The following is a 13,460-nucleotide window of genomic DNA, read 5'->3' on the forward strand; positions in this document are numbered from 1 at the left end:
TATCATGTAACCAGGCAAATTCTTGTGTATGCATCAGGTAACCTATGGAAACTCCCCTTGTTTCTCAAACCACTTGTATAAGATGTTTTCTGTAAAATCATTGATTTATGGTGAATGACATTGTGATTGCTTAAGGTCTCTCTGTTAATCATTACTTGTTACTATGGATGTGGATAGTTGTGCGCTTTAAAGCCTCAGCTTGTTTTTCTTCCTCTATAAAAGAAGAAGTAACTTTCAGTAAAGTTGCTTTTGGCCCTCCTGATTCTGCTGCGTTCATCTCATTTTTCTTACCATACATCATTCTTCTTATCCCTTCAAGGACCCCCCCAGACATTATTAGGCTGATTCTGACATTACAGGATAAGCAGCTCTTTATAAAACTCCTTATTTGGTTGTAGTATATTTAAATTAATATCTTCAAGTTCTTATTTTCCATAAAGCTTATTAGTAATCACTTGAAATAGAAAAGGTAGATAAGCATAGATTTAAAGTCTCTTCCTTACTCTAAGTCTGACCACATGCAGCTTAGTCCTGCAGGATTCTCTGTCTGACCTTCACCTGCCTGCTCAAGGAAGTAGTGAGTGCAAAAAGACCCCTCTCTGCTCCTCCCATGCCCTTTTATTTACATTCACCTCTCAGCTCTGGCATGTAAAAATGGGATGGACCAAGTTGGCAATATAGGAGGGGGAGGGGATGAAATTCCTTAACAAATGTTTTTATACTGATTATATGCATATCATATTTAGTATAGGGATTTGGTTTTGAACATGTGACCAATTTTGGATATTTTTAGTTTCTTTAAAAGAACAGAAAACTTTTCTTTGATTTTTGATAGGTATCAGGATACTTGAAAATAATTATTCTGTGGCTTTGTTTTTATTTTATTTTTCACTAAAATTAAAATGGGTAGATGTTAATAACTTTGAACATGATTGATTGTTTTTTGTTTGTTTTTTTTACTTTCAGAGAATTTAGATTCACATCAGAAGTTCCTATTCGGCTTGATTACCATGGAAAGCATGTATCAATGGATCAGGTTTGTTACTTTTACTGGAATGTACTTGGCAAAAGTTTCAGTTTATTCATCTCTATTTCGTGTTTTCACTGTTAAAACTTATTTTTCTGAATATGTTTATGATTATGCACTTTTTTAATAAAAAAATTCAATCATAAGCTTCTACAGACATGAAATATTGGGGAAAAGACTACAAAATCAGCTGATAAACATTTCTAAGCGCCTACTTTGTACTGTGCCAAGTACAGGTGATACAAATATGAAAAAAGATTGTCCTTGCCCTTAGGAATTTTACAATTTAAAGCAGAGGGAGGGGGTAGGGTGGAGGGAGAAGATAATTCACAAAAGGAAACTGCAAAGCAAGGGGGAAGGAGGGTGCAGCTGGAGAAGGTACCTAGCATGGAGAACATGGGAGAAAAGTTGGCTAGGTTCCAAATGAGAAAGAAGGAGATGTTCTGTGCTAGTCTCCTTTCTTAAACTGAGGTTTGGAGTTTAAATTGGTTCTACCTTCCAATCAGAAGGACAGAGGTAGATCTTGAGACTGATGGGGTCTTTCAGGGGGCTGGAGGTTTTCTTTATCATGAGTTTCCTGGAACATGGTTGGTAAAATCAGAGAAGTCCAAAGTAGTAGGTGAGAAATGTCTAAAACCCCCCAAACTTCTGCTATATAACAGTTTTTTAAACAAATCTTTGTTTATATGTTTATGTACATACATATATATGTATGTGATATAGACTCATACACATACATCAAAGATTATTCAGGTGTTAACAACTTGCTCTGTTTTTGATCTGTTCTACACTTCTCTCTTCCCTGTGAACATTTAAGAAATACTCTATTGATGCTCTGTTCTATTATACTTATCACTGTGCACAAATCCATCTACTTTCTCTCTAACTTCACCTCCACCACTTCACAGTAAATATGAATAGTCAAATAAAACCACTTAAGATATTGGCCATGTAGGAGAATTCATGTCTGTTTCAATACCTCTAATCCATCTCATTTCTACCAAAAAGAGGTAGAAGAGAAGCTTCATCATCACTTGCTTTAGTCAAAGCTCCAAGGTCTTTCAGAATCCACATAATTGTGATCATCATGTAAATTATTCTGGTTCTGGTTGCTTCATTATTTTTTAGTCAAATTTATTTTTTCACATTTCTCTGAATCTTCATATTCATTTCTTATGGTGCATTAAGATTCTAGTACTTTCATTAGTTCAGATATTACCCTATATAACTACCTAGTTGTTAATAACTAATGGGCATGTTTCTTTTTCTTTGTCACAATAGAGAAATGCTACTAAAGGGCCTTTTTTCTGTCCTGATCTTCCTATGATACAAATCTAATAATAGTATTGCTGGATCAGAGAGACTGAACAGATTGAGAGTGGTAGGACAGACCTGTAATCTCTGATAATAGGGGATGCTAAGACTGGTAGATGGCTGAGTTTGGGAATTCTGAGCTGCACAGTAGGGCTAAATGATGAGGCTCTAGAATTAGAGAAAGGCTGGCCTGGACAGGAACACTAATTGTCCAAATATGAGGCAAATGGGACCAGGTCAGAAATGGAATGAAAAGCTTCTATGCTGATCAGAGTGAGTGAGCCACTCCACTTGTCTGGTTCTCCTCCAAACAAACTTTTTAAAAAACCCACAAAGAATATGTACTGTTTGTGACATTTTATCTATAGTTTTTTTTTTTTATTTTCTAGAAGGATTGAATCAGTTCATAGCTCTACTAAGAGTCTAGTAGTGTCCCTGTTGGCTCACAATCCCTCTGTCAATTGGCTTTTTTTCTTTGACAATCTAATGGGTGTGAGGTAGAACCCCAGAATTGCTTTCATTTACATTTCTTTTTTAAATTATTGTAGCATTTTCCTATGTGGTAGCTTGCATTTTTTCAGTTGAGAATTGCCTATCATATCCTTTGAGCACATATCTCGTTCTTATTTATCTATGGTTCTTATTTTTATATATTTGTGTCAGTCCTTTATATATAGAGAGTCCTTTGTTGGTGAGACACATTGCAAAGATTTTTTTTTCAAATTATTTCCTGTTTCACACTGAACTTTATTTTTGTTCATGTAGAAGTTTTTTAATTTTATGTATCAAAATTGTTCATTCACACTTGCTTTTTATGATGGGCCAGATGTTTTATTTTCACAGTAAGTTAAATATTGCTGATTTTTATAATGCTATGTTTAGAAATTAATAATAGTTTTTGTTTTATATATTCATGAAATAGATTTTTGCCTTTTAAAAATCCAAATTTCATTCTGACCTACCTAGGGATAAATTCAGTGGGAAAATAATAATTAAACATGTGTCTTATTATTTTTTTCAAATAAAGTTGCTCTTTTTCATTTTATAGGGTACATTAGCTGGAATTCTGATTGGTCTTGCTCAATTAAATTGTTCTGAATTAAAGTTGAAGAGGCTTTTCTATCGACATGGGTGAGTTACATGAAATTTATTGACTGAAACTAGTTAAAGTGGGTTAGAAACCTAATTTTCCTAAATAGCATAATTTCAAAGTTGTTTTGAGATAGCCATTTCATTTTTAGTGGAACTAAGTAGGGGTCAAAGGGAAGCATGAAACTGTTATGCTATCTTGTGACCTTTGAAAAATCCCTTAAACTTTCTGAACTTTTTGTAATTCTTTTTAAGTCTTGTCAAATTATAGATGAATTGTCATTTACATGGTAAAGAACATTTCTGTACCAGTAATGAAACTACCAATTCTTGATGAAGAAAAATTAATTCATGCTGTATAGAAGTAGAATTTCTTGGACTAAGATTTAGCTCCCACAAAATGATGTAATAATAATAATAATAATAACTTATTAAAATATAGTAGTACAAAATATTAACCTTTTTATATGTAAGTTTAAAAAGAACGATGTATTTGCTTTTGTTTCTGAATGTTGATCACTTGAATGGCACATATTTTGATTCATTAGTTGTAAAATTAGAGTAATAGAAATCAGAGCTAATCTTAAGTTAGCCTTGATGTTATATAAATTATATGTAATTCAATTGTAAATGTTAATATATTTTGAGAAAGTTGGGTTGGAATTTAGAGGATCAGTTTTAAAACATTTTATTTAAACTTTTTTTAGTGGAAAACGTATGCTTCATCAAGTCTCACAGATTTCTTCCATATTTACTAATAGTTTTGCTATATAGTTTGCTAGGTATAGACAAATTATTCTCTTACGCAATTGCTGAATGGCTTAATGATATTAAGAAGAACCAGCTACCAGGAATTCTGGGAGGTGTTGGGCCTATACATTCATTAGTACAATTAGGTGAGTTAAATTTTGTTTTATTAAGGTTTGGGTTGTGGATAATCATCTAGCTAGAGTGACAGGATAGCTACTGAGATTTAGACCAATTAATGACCTCAATGTATTCTAGTGCAAGGCCTGAAGGACTTGGTCTGGTTACCAATAGAGCAGTACCGAAAGGATGGCCGCATTGTAAGAGGATTTCAAAAAGGAGCAGCTTCATTTGGTACTTCAACAGCAATGGCTGCTTTAGAACTAACAAACAGAATGGTTCAAACTATACAGGTACTTTTTATGGCTATGAAACTATGGTTTTGACAAAGAAGCATATTAAAATTTTTTTTAAAATGTTATTTTAGATAAAGCTGTTGTTTAAACTGGATAGTTTAAGTGTGGAAAAGGTTAGGATTAGAAATTTATAATGGTTTATTCTTTGGTATATTTTAATCACCAACATTTACTTCACTTCAAAGATAGGGTTACTAGCTTTTAGGGTAAGGTACAAAGAAGCGGTCATGTGTTTGCATACATGTTCAATTAAGTTTAAAACAAGTAAGTTAGCAGAACTGATAACATTTCTGCCCATTTGAAAACAAAGATCAAAACCATGTTTATAGGAGTGTCCTGTAAGTAAACACTTATTTCTGTTGAGTTTTAGAGCCTGGCTCTAAAGTTAAATGCACAGATTACTCTAATTTGTCAGTGAAGTCAGAGATGCTTATAATATCATTGAATATATTCTTATTTTGACAGTAGCAATTTTCATAAAGCTAGCTAGGATCTGGATGTTCCTATTTTTTTTTTTAAGCTGTGAATAATGAGTGGCTAGGTGGCTCAGTGGAGAGAGAACTAGGCCTAGAGATATGGAAGGTCTTGAGTTCAAATATGGTCTCGGACACTTCCTAGTTGTGTGACTCTGGGCAAGTCACTGACCCCAATTGCCTACCTCTTACCACTCTTCTGCCTTGGAATCAATACTCAATATATATTCTAAGGCAGAAGATAAAGGTTTAAAATCAGAAAAGTTCTGCATATTTTTGAGGAGAAAAAACATCAAACTGTGAACATTTTGAAGTTGTTTGAAGTTGTTTTGGAGTTTTGACTTTTAGAAATAAAAAATGATAGCATTTATAAATTTGAATGCATGTATCCAAATGTAATTAGTTCACTGGAATAGCAGTGTTGTAGAATTTAAAATGAGTAGGCCAAGGATAGAGTAAGAAAATGTTTATAAAGAATTCTTTACATATTTTCTGGTACAACTATCTAGGCTGCAGCAGAGACTGCTTATGACATGGTATCCCCTGCTACAATTTCTATTGACCCCAAAAAGATGAAAAGACTTTCTCACCATCGCTTAGCACATCAGCCAGTAGATTTGAGGGAAGGTGTGGCTAAAGCATATAGTGTCGTTAAGGAGGTAAGTGAATGCTATGCCTATATAAAATTAAAGTTTATTTTGAAGGTTTTCATGTATAATGTAAAAAATTCATTCTGTTTGTTGGAAATAGTTTTTCAAAGAGATAAAGTAACACAATTTAGGCCGAATTATTAATAGCACCATATGTAGTAATATCAGCTGCAAATAAGGGAAAGATAATAAGAGAACTGACTGCCTTTTGAACCAGGAAGACACATGACAGCTGGGCAAATCTCAGAGACTCTGGCATCTCTTAAAATTTGATGTTGTTGAGTTGCTATCTACATTGGTGAAGAGATGTTCCACACTGGGCATTCTCTATAGTATTTAATCACCAATTTAGATGAACTGTATAATCCCCTTTAAACAAACAAACAAACAACCCCCCCCAAATATATATATATATATATATATATATATATATATATATATAGAGAGAGAGAGAGAGAGAGAGAGAGAGAGAGAGAGAGAGAGAGAGATAGACAGACAGACAGAGACAAACAAAGACAAAAATGAGATAGCCCAACATGGGGAATGTTGTTAGATGGGCTACTGATGGTCTTCCAGGTGGTTACCAGGCCGATCTTGCATATTTTCTTCTACCAGCACAGTTTACAAACTTGACACTTCAGAGTAGTTTTCATGAATTACTCTAGCTTAAAAAGTTAATCATCCATTTATTAATTAACCTTCTAATGATGATTTGCTCTACACTGAGGTAGGCTGGTTCTAAGGCAAGATACATTGTTTATAATATCACAATTATAACAGTGTTATTTTTGATTGAATTAACTTTTTAAAATGGAATTTCCTCAAAAGCAATAGGTGTTTTGTCCTTCTGCAATAGCTTTTTCTCTACTGAAAGACTGCTAGGAAAATGATTAGGGGTCTCTGAGATTTTTTTTAAAAAGGTCAATTTTTAATTAAAAAATTTTTTTAAAGCACAGACAGGATGGAAAAATATTGGAAAATGCTTAGAATTAATTCAAAGAGATAAAGAGAAAGGATTTTGAAAAGATGTAAGCCCAAGAGTCCAGGAGAATGGATGGGAAATAAGATAAAGAATTTGAAAAGTTGGATTTAGGCGAATAAGTATCAAGAAGTATCAGTATAGGGTAGAAAAATACAGGAGATTCTAGATGGTTGGAAATGGTAAAAGGAGCCATATCATACTAAATTTCAATGATATATTAAAAACTTTAAGAGGAAGAACTATAATCAAAAGTGCTAAAGAGCATATTTATATTTATATATATGCTATGTGGTATTAAGTATCTCTCCTTTTTATATCTTAATTACTGAAGAGAACAGAAACAATTATGGTTTATAGATACTTCCTTTCTTTTAGAGTAGAAATTTGAAAACAAAATTTTTGGTGTTGGGGTAAGGGGAAGAACTCACCTGTATCTAAGGATTTTTCTCAGTTTTTGTCATTAGTGCATAATATTGGTTATTGCTTTGGCTTTAAAGTATGTTTATTTCAATCTTCTAGCCATTTTTCTTTTTGTTTGATCTATTTTTTTTTTTAGCATTACTAAATTGGATAGAAATGAAGTCTTTATTGCCTTGCTCCAAGTGGCAGAATTTTGGGATGGTACAAGAATCACTAGATGATAAAAATCTTCTTTTTGAACAGCTACATTTCCTGTTGCTAGTTTTATCTCATATAGAAGGAGAAAAAATTTTTTTGAGTCTGCTAAACTCACTTTTTCCCCCAACTCTTCTTGTTGCATGTCACAAAATTCTCTCTAGATTAGAAAAATAAGTTGTAGTTTTTCTTGCTTCATAATTAAAAAAAATATTTTCATTTGTCTTTCCCATTCAAGTATTTGGACATCTGTTTATGGGATTTTAATATTTGATGTCAAGATAATTTTCATGGGGTTATAATTATGAGAAGAAAAAATGTGGCTGCATTGTTTCTGTCATTAAAAAAGCTCTAATGGTTGTGCTTAGTTAAGCATTGATGCTATTGAAATATAATAAGACATCTCTTCTGTAGAGAAATTCTACAATATTAAATCATACTTCCTTTTTAAATTAGAATTTTAAAATAAAAACTAATTGGTTGGTTGTCTCTAAAGTATAATTTGTTTTCTAATTGTGAGTTTAATTTTGATTAAATAGACCAAAATTATGCATTACACTTTGGAAACTCCATAAAATTAATAAGATTTTTTGTTGTTTTATTCTAGTAAAATCTATTCTTTTTCCCCTTCACTTTAGGGTATTGCAGATACTGCTCAAACCATCTATGAAACCGCTGCTCGAGAGCATGAGAACCGGGGTGTTACTGGAGCAGTAGGAGAAGTTTTACGACAGATTCCACCAGCTGTAGTTAAACCTTTGATTGTTGCAACAGAAGCTACATCAAATGTTTTAGGTGGAATGAGAAACCAAATTAGACCAGATGTTCGACAAGATGAATCACAAAAGTGGCGCCAAGGAGAGGACTGATACTTCCAACATGACTCTTTTTGAAGATAATGAAAGTGGAAGTAAGGAACATGACATCCCAATGGCAGTTTTAGATGGAACTAATTTAAATTTACTGTGTTTATCTCAGGAGAAGAAGCTTTTCTTAGTTAAGCAATTTCATATCAAAACAACTTATAGCCAAAAACTTCTAAGCATTTTAGGATAAGTTTGATACTTGCCTATGGCAATGTCTCTTACTTATGTGTGATGGATAGTTCCACATGTCCTGGGTCATGTGCTTGCTTTTATTAAAACAAACTAGTTCTCTTATGATAGCTAAAGTATTATTAGAAGCAACCTGTTTAAAACACATGGAATTCAAGTGATTTCTGAGTTATTAAAGGTTATCTGTCAGTTGTTGTTCTTTGATATCTAAAACTAAAAACATCACATGTTCAAAGCATCTGTTTTGGTTGTGAGTAATAGAAGTAAATGGAATTCTTATTAGGAATGTGTGGAAGACCGACATTGTTGAAAAAGTGAATTTAATATTTATATTTTTAAGAGTAATCTGTGAATATGTTATGATATATATGCATATTCCCCCATCCCCTTGGTTCTGAGGGATTTTTTTTTTGGTGGGGATGGCCATTTTCAGACATGTTCTATTGTGTTGCACTTTAAATAATTTATTCTGCGAAATGTATAGATAAGTACAAGGTCATATGCATTATTCTTTTGTGAGTTAGAAACTTGCAAATATTATGAAGTGTGATGAGAATTTTGACAAAGAATAAATACATTTATTTAACTGTAAATGAAATTGTTTATTTTGTGCCTGGCTGACTAGTACGCTAAAAATTATTTCTATCTTCATTTTTAAGCAGAAAGAGATTTTGAACTTGGTAGGAATATGTACAGTGGGAGGAAAGGAAGGTTGTCATTTTTTCTTCTTTTAAATTAAACAGTAGTGACATGCCCCCTCCAGCTATTTCAAAGTAAAAAATTTTAACAGACTAAGTATACATTTTAATAGCTTGTCACATTCAAATAGGTTTATTGAAATGTGAAATCATTTTATGTATCCCTATATAATATACATTCTTTAGAATATGTTCAGAGAAATGAAAATATTTATCCCAAGATTCTTGGAAAACTGCCTCAAGACTGACTGGGTTAATATCAGATAAATCATAATCCAGCAATAAAATAGAATTTGCTACCTAGAACAGTTTTTTTGGCTACACACATCTAACATAAGCATAAACTAGTAATTATATGTCTGTCTACCATTTAAATTTATTAAAATAATTCAAGTTCTCTGTTATTGGGAATTTCAGAATATTACTTTTTAAGTCATAGGCTGGAAAATTCCATTGATTTTCCAATTAAGAAACATCAATGTAAAAGAGTAGTCCACATTACTTTAAGAAATTTTAAAAATGAATTTTGAATCTCTACTTGTTTTGTCTCTCTTTTTAGAAATTTTAAAAGAGGATATGCTGGAATTAGTCCATCTATTTGTGTACCACCAGAGCAGTTGACACCAATTAACTACATAAGGACAGAATAAGTTTTGCCAAATAAGACATTAATTAAGCAATTTAGTTATAGCATTTTGTTATTGTTAGGATTTTTCAGGAGACCTCCAGATATGCTGCATATAAACTGCTTCCTCTTCCCCTGCCAATTTGTCATCCTTATTAAATGGAATATCAGATCTATATCAAGTTAAGTGTTTTATCAATTCTGACCTAAATAAAAGGTTGAAAGAGTGTGTTAGTGTGCAACTGAGACATTTAGTTTCTATTCTTTCATTTTCTCTAGTCTTTCTCTGATCATACCATGCAATGCATAGTTCAGAGAAATAAAAAATCCACCTGAAACATGAACTCTTAAGTAGCTAACAAACATCTTTTAAAAATTGTCTACATAAAAATCTGCTTTAACAAGTACTCGGATAATCTCTTGTTGTATAGAACACTATTTGCACATCTAGGCCAACAGTCTAATATATCAGCAAAGGAGTGGATAGAATTTACAAGATAGTTTAAATGAAATGTACCTTTGCTATAGTGTGTATATGTAAAGCACCTGCATTTGAATATTTGTATAATATTAAGTATCTTTAAATAAAAAACAATATTGATGATGTTTTTTAAATTTTCAGTATTTTTTTTTGGGTAGAGTGCTTCTTGGCTTTAGGAGCTTCAGCTGATAAAATCTTAGAACAGATCTTTTCACAAAGTGCTTTGTGAGGCATTCAGATCTTTTAAGTGCTTCAAGTAACAAGAATTTATTTTCAGACTTAGAATGTTTCCTGCTTAATTTAGCTATGGTAATTCACAAAGTAATTACATCTCAATATATAGATAATATAGATAAAGTGCTTTATAAACATATCTTTGTAAATATGGCAGGTTTAGTCCTAACAATTTTTCAGACCCGATGAATTTTAGTGAGTACTCTTTACCTAATCCACCTTCAGCAATTTATAGCTCCTTAAAATACCATCAATATGCCATATTGAAAATTGTAATTTTTTAAAGCGAATATTTCATATTGCACTTAAATATAATTTTTTAATGGGAAAAAGGAGAAAGGAATGTTTACCTTCTTGGATACTGTTGGTATAGAGCTAACAAATTATCTCCTTTTTACATTAAATCCTGTTCCTATTATCTTCATAATTATAAGCATTTACAGATGCATTGAATACTGAACCTGTGCTTTATATGTGAAAGTTAAAAAAAACCCAACTTTGCCTTTAGCTTTGGGTTATCAATTTAATGAAATGATATTTGAAGATTTTTTTTATGTCCCTTCAAACTTATTTTTTAGATAATAAAATTAGTAAAATCTAGGGTTTTTTTTCTCCCCAGGCCTTAAAATGTGGGTAGCATTGGGTTAAACCTGGGCGGGGGGCATTTTTTTGTTTGTTTTAAAAAAATTAAAAATTGAAACATTTTTGATTTCTCTAAATTAAGATTGAAAATAGACTTCATTTCTTGTGTTTTCTGAATTTTAATTCTTGTGTTGCATTCACATATGTACAATGTATCTGCCCAACTCCTACTCCTATGAGGGTTGATTTTGTGCAGGTTCTTTGTCTCTTTCCCACTGCTGTTCTCTATATTTGGCCATTAGAGTGTGTGCTCATTAGTGCTTCTATACAAGAATGTGTAACAATAATAGCAAGAACAAATTTAATTTAAATTCTTGAGTTTTAAAAAATTTATTCAACTTTTGGGAATGGTTTTATTAGGCAGAAGACTTTAATGATTTAAATGAGGTTTGAAATTGCTGTTAAAAAATTGTTACCATAGACAGTTGTCTTTATATGGTCATAGAAGGCAGGATGAGGTATTGTACTCACTGTCGGGAGATCTAAGTTGTAGTCCTGATTCTGCAGCTACTTCCTTTTGTGGTCTTGGACAAGTCATTTCCTGATCATAAATTTTCTCATTTATAAAATGAAGGGGTTTTGAACTAAGATCATTTTCATGATCCCTTACCAAAGCACTAACTGCATACCCGTTTAAAAATGCCTGCCACTTAGAAGAAACATTTATAAATATATTCAGCAATATTAATGTGTTTATAGTGATACACACACACACACACACACACACAAACACACACACACACACACAAAGTTGTATGATCTAGAGGACCTAGTTGGAAGTCAGCCTCTACACTTCAAATTTAGCTCTGTGACATGAAATAAAATGTCTCTAGATTCCTCAGCTTCACTTTTTCTTAGTCATGAATTATTTGGATTGTCAAAGAACCTCTTCTGGGGTTGGCTGAGGCTAGTGAAGTTTTTATTGGGGGTTTGGTGAGAATTTTATTCTCTATTCTTCCCCTGTTCCCTTTCTTTAATCATTAAAGTTAATTAAATGAGGGGGAATGTTCATGAAGTTCTTTCAGTTCCTTGGATGTAAGGTATTGTGTAAACACAAGGTGGTCCATTATTATTTATATGTAATCATGTATATATATATATATGTGTATATATGTTATCTAAACATGCTGTCATCCATTAAAATGTGTTAAGCATATTAAATGCAAGTGTAAGTTTAATTTATACTATTTAGAATGCTATCAAGTGCTATATTTGTACAGTGTGTGTAAATAATGGTATAAAATTTATAAATGTCATTATTTGCCATCTCTGGTTGTCTTGCAGTTTACTACAGGATGCACAGCCCCTCTTATTTAATCCCATTGGTTTTCAGGATGACAGTAGCCAATTCAACAAGCATTTATTAATCAAATACTATGTAGAAGACAGTCAACATATTTTAACCAAGGTTGTATTGTGTAGCTGAAAGTGACTCAACCTGCTTTGGCTTTATTTATAAGCAGCCTTTTTTTTTTGTCAGTGAATCAAAGCTAGAAACAAGATTTTAATACATATTAATGATAATGCAGTTATTTAGCTTAAAAAGTTGAGTATTTCAACTTCATGCACATATATAGACTGATAATTCTTTTTTTTAATACCATTTTTAGCATTAGAATTACAATTAGACTTTTTTTTAATCTTCTGAAAAAAATATCTAGTATACATTGATCACCAGCACTCCATGTTGAAAGGTCAGGAACTTAAGTGATATATTTTAATCCTCAGTGTACCAGATTGATTCAGATTCCTAAAAAAACAGCTTTTTTTAGTACTTTGCTCTTTCAGATGTATTTTTGTATAAAAGAATAATTTCTGATAGATGGTTACATTGTTTATATATTATTTGTGAAAACTGCAGGTAATATAATACCTACCTTTTCTATGTTAAGAAACTGGAGAATGTGGCCACAAATTGCCTAGCATTCATAATAATGGAAACTCTATACAAACATTTTGATTTGTTACAAATGCAGAAGTTGAATTATCATGAATAAAAGATTATAAAGTTTACAAGTATTTATTGTCAAATTGTCCTAATAAACTTGTAATTGTTTATATGAGTACTTTAAAAAATGCTCATGATGTGTGATCAGTTTGTGGAAATGGAATGTAATGGTGTGATTAAAGTATTTTTTTTGGAACGAATTCTCTTAGAGGAAATTATTTTTTTCTTTTGTGGTGAAGAGGCTTGAAGGATCATAGGATCCATAAGTTTTAGAGCTAGAGTATCAAGTTCAAACTCCTAATTTGTGACTTGCCTAGGATCATATAGCTAGTAAATATGCAAGATAGGATTTGCACTCAGGACTTCTTGACTCCAAGCTCAGCACTCTTTCCACTTCATAACCTAGTTATTTATAATGAATAAATGCACTACAACCTTGACATAATGCTATCTTTGAACATGTG

The 13,460-nt window shown here is 32.0% G+C and overlaps 1 protein-coding gene across 4 annotated transcripts in view; it reads left to right on the top strand.

The window, feature by feature from the left end:
- ATG2B (autophagy related 2B) overlaps positions 1-13,196 on the top strand; it is a 138,179-nt gene extending 124,983 nt beyond the window's left edge. For 3 of the 4 annotated variants that reach the window (XM_001367856.3, XM_007473620.2, XM_016424156.2), the window contains 6 exons: positions 967-1,036; positions 3,390-3,472; positions 4,205-4,326; positions 4,436-4,590; positions 5,576-5,725; positions 7,952-13,196. In XM_001367856.3, the coding sequence (XP_001367893.1) occupies positions 967-1,036; positions 3,390-3,472; positions 4,205-4,326; positions 4,436-4,590; positions 5,576-5,725; positions 7,952-8,182 (811 nt within the window). In that variant the 3' untranslated portion in view covers positions 8,183-13,196. Of the gene's footprint in view, positions 1-966; positions 1,037-3,389; positions 3,473-4,204; positions 4,327-4,435; positions 4,591-5,575; positions 5,726-7,951 lie in introns of those variants that run through there. The other variant, XM_007473621.2, reaches the window with a different exon arrangement.
- Positions 13,197-13,460: the final 264 nt, after the last annotated feature.

The sequence above is a fragment of the Monodelphis domestica genome, chromosome 1, assembly GCF_027887165.1.
Source record: "Monodelphis domestica isolate mMonDom1 chromosome 1, mMonDom1.pri, whole genome shotgun sequence".
Lineage (NCBI taxonomy): Eukaryota > Metazoa > Chordata > Mammalia > Didelphimorphia > Didelphidae > Monodelphis > Monodelphis domestica.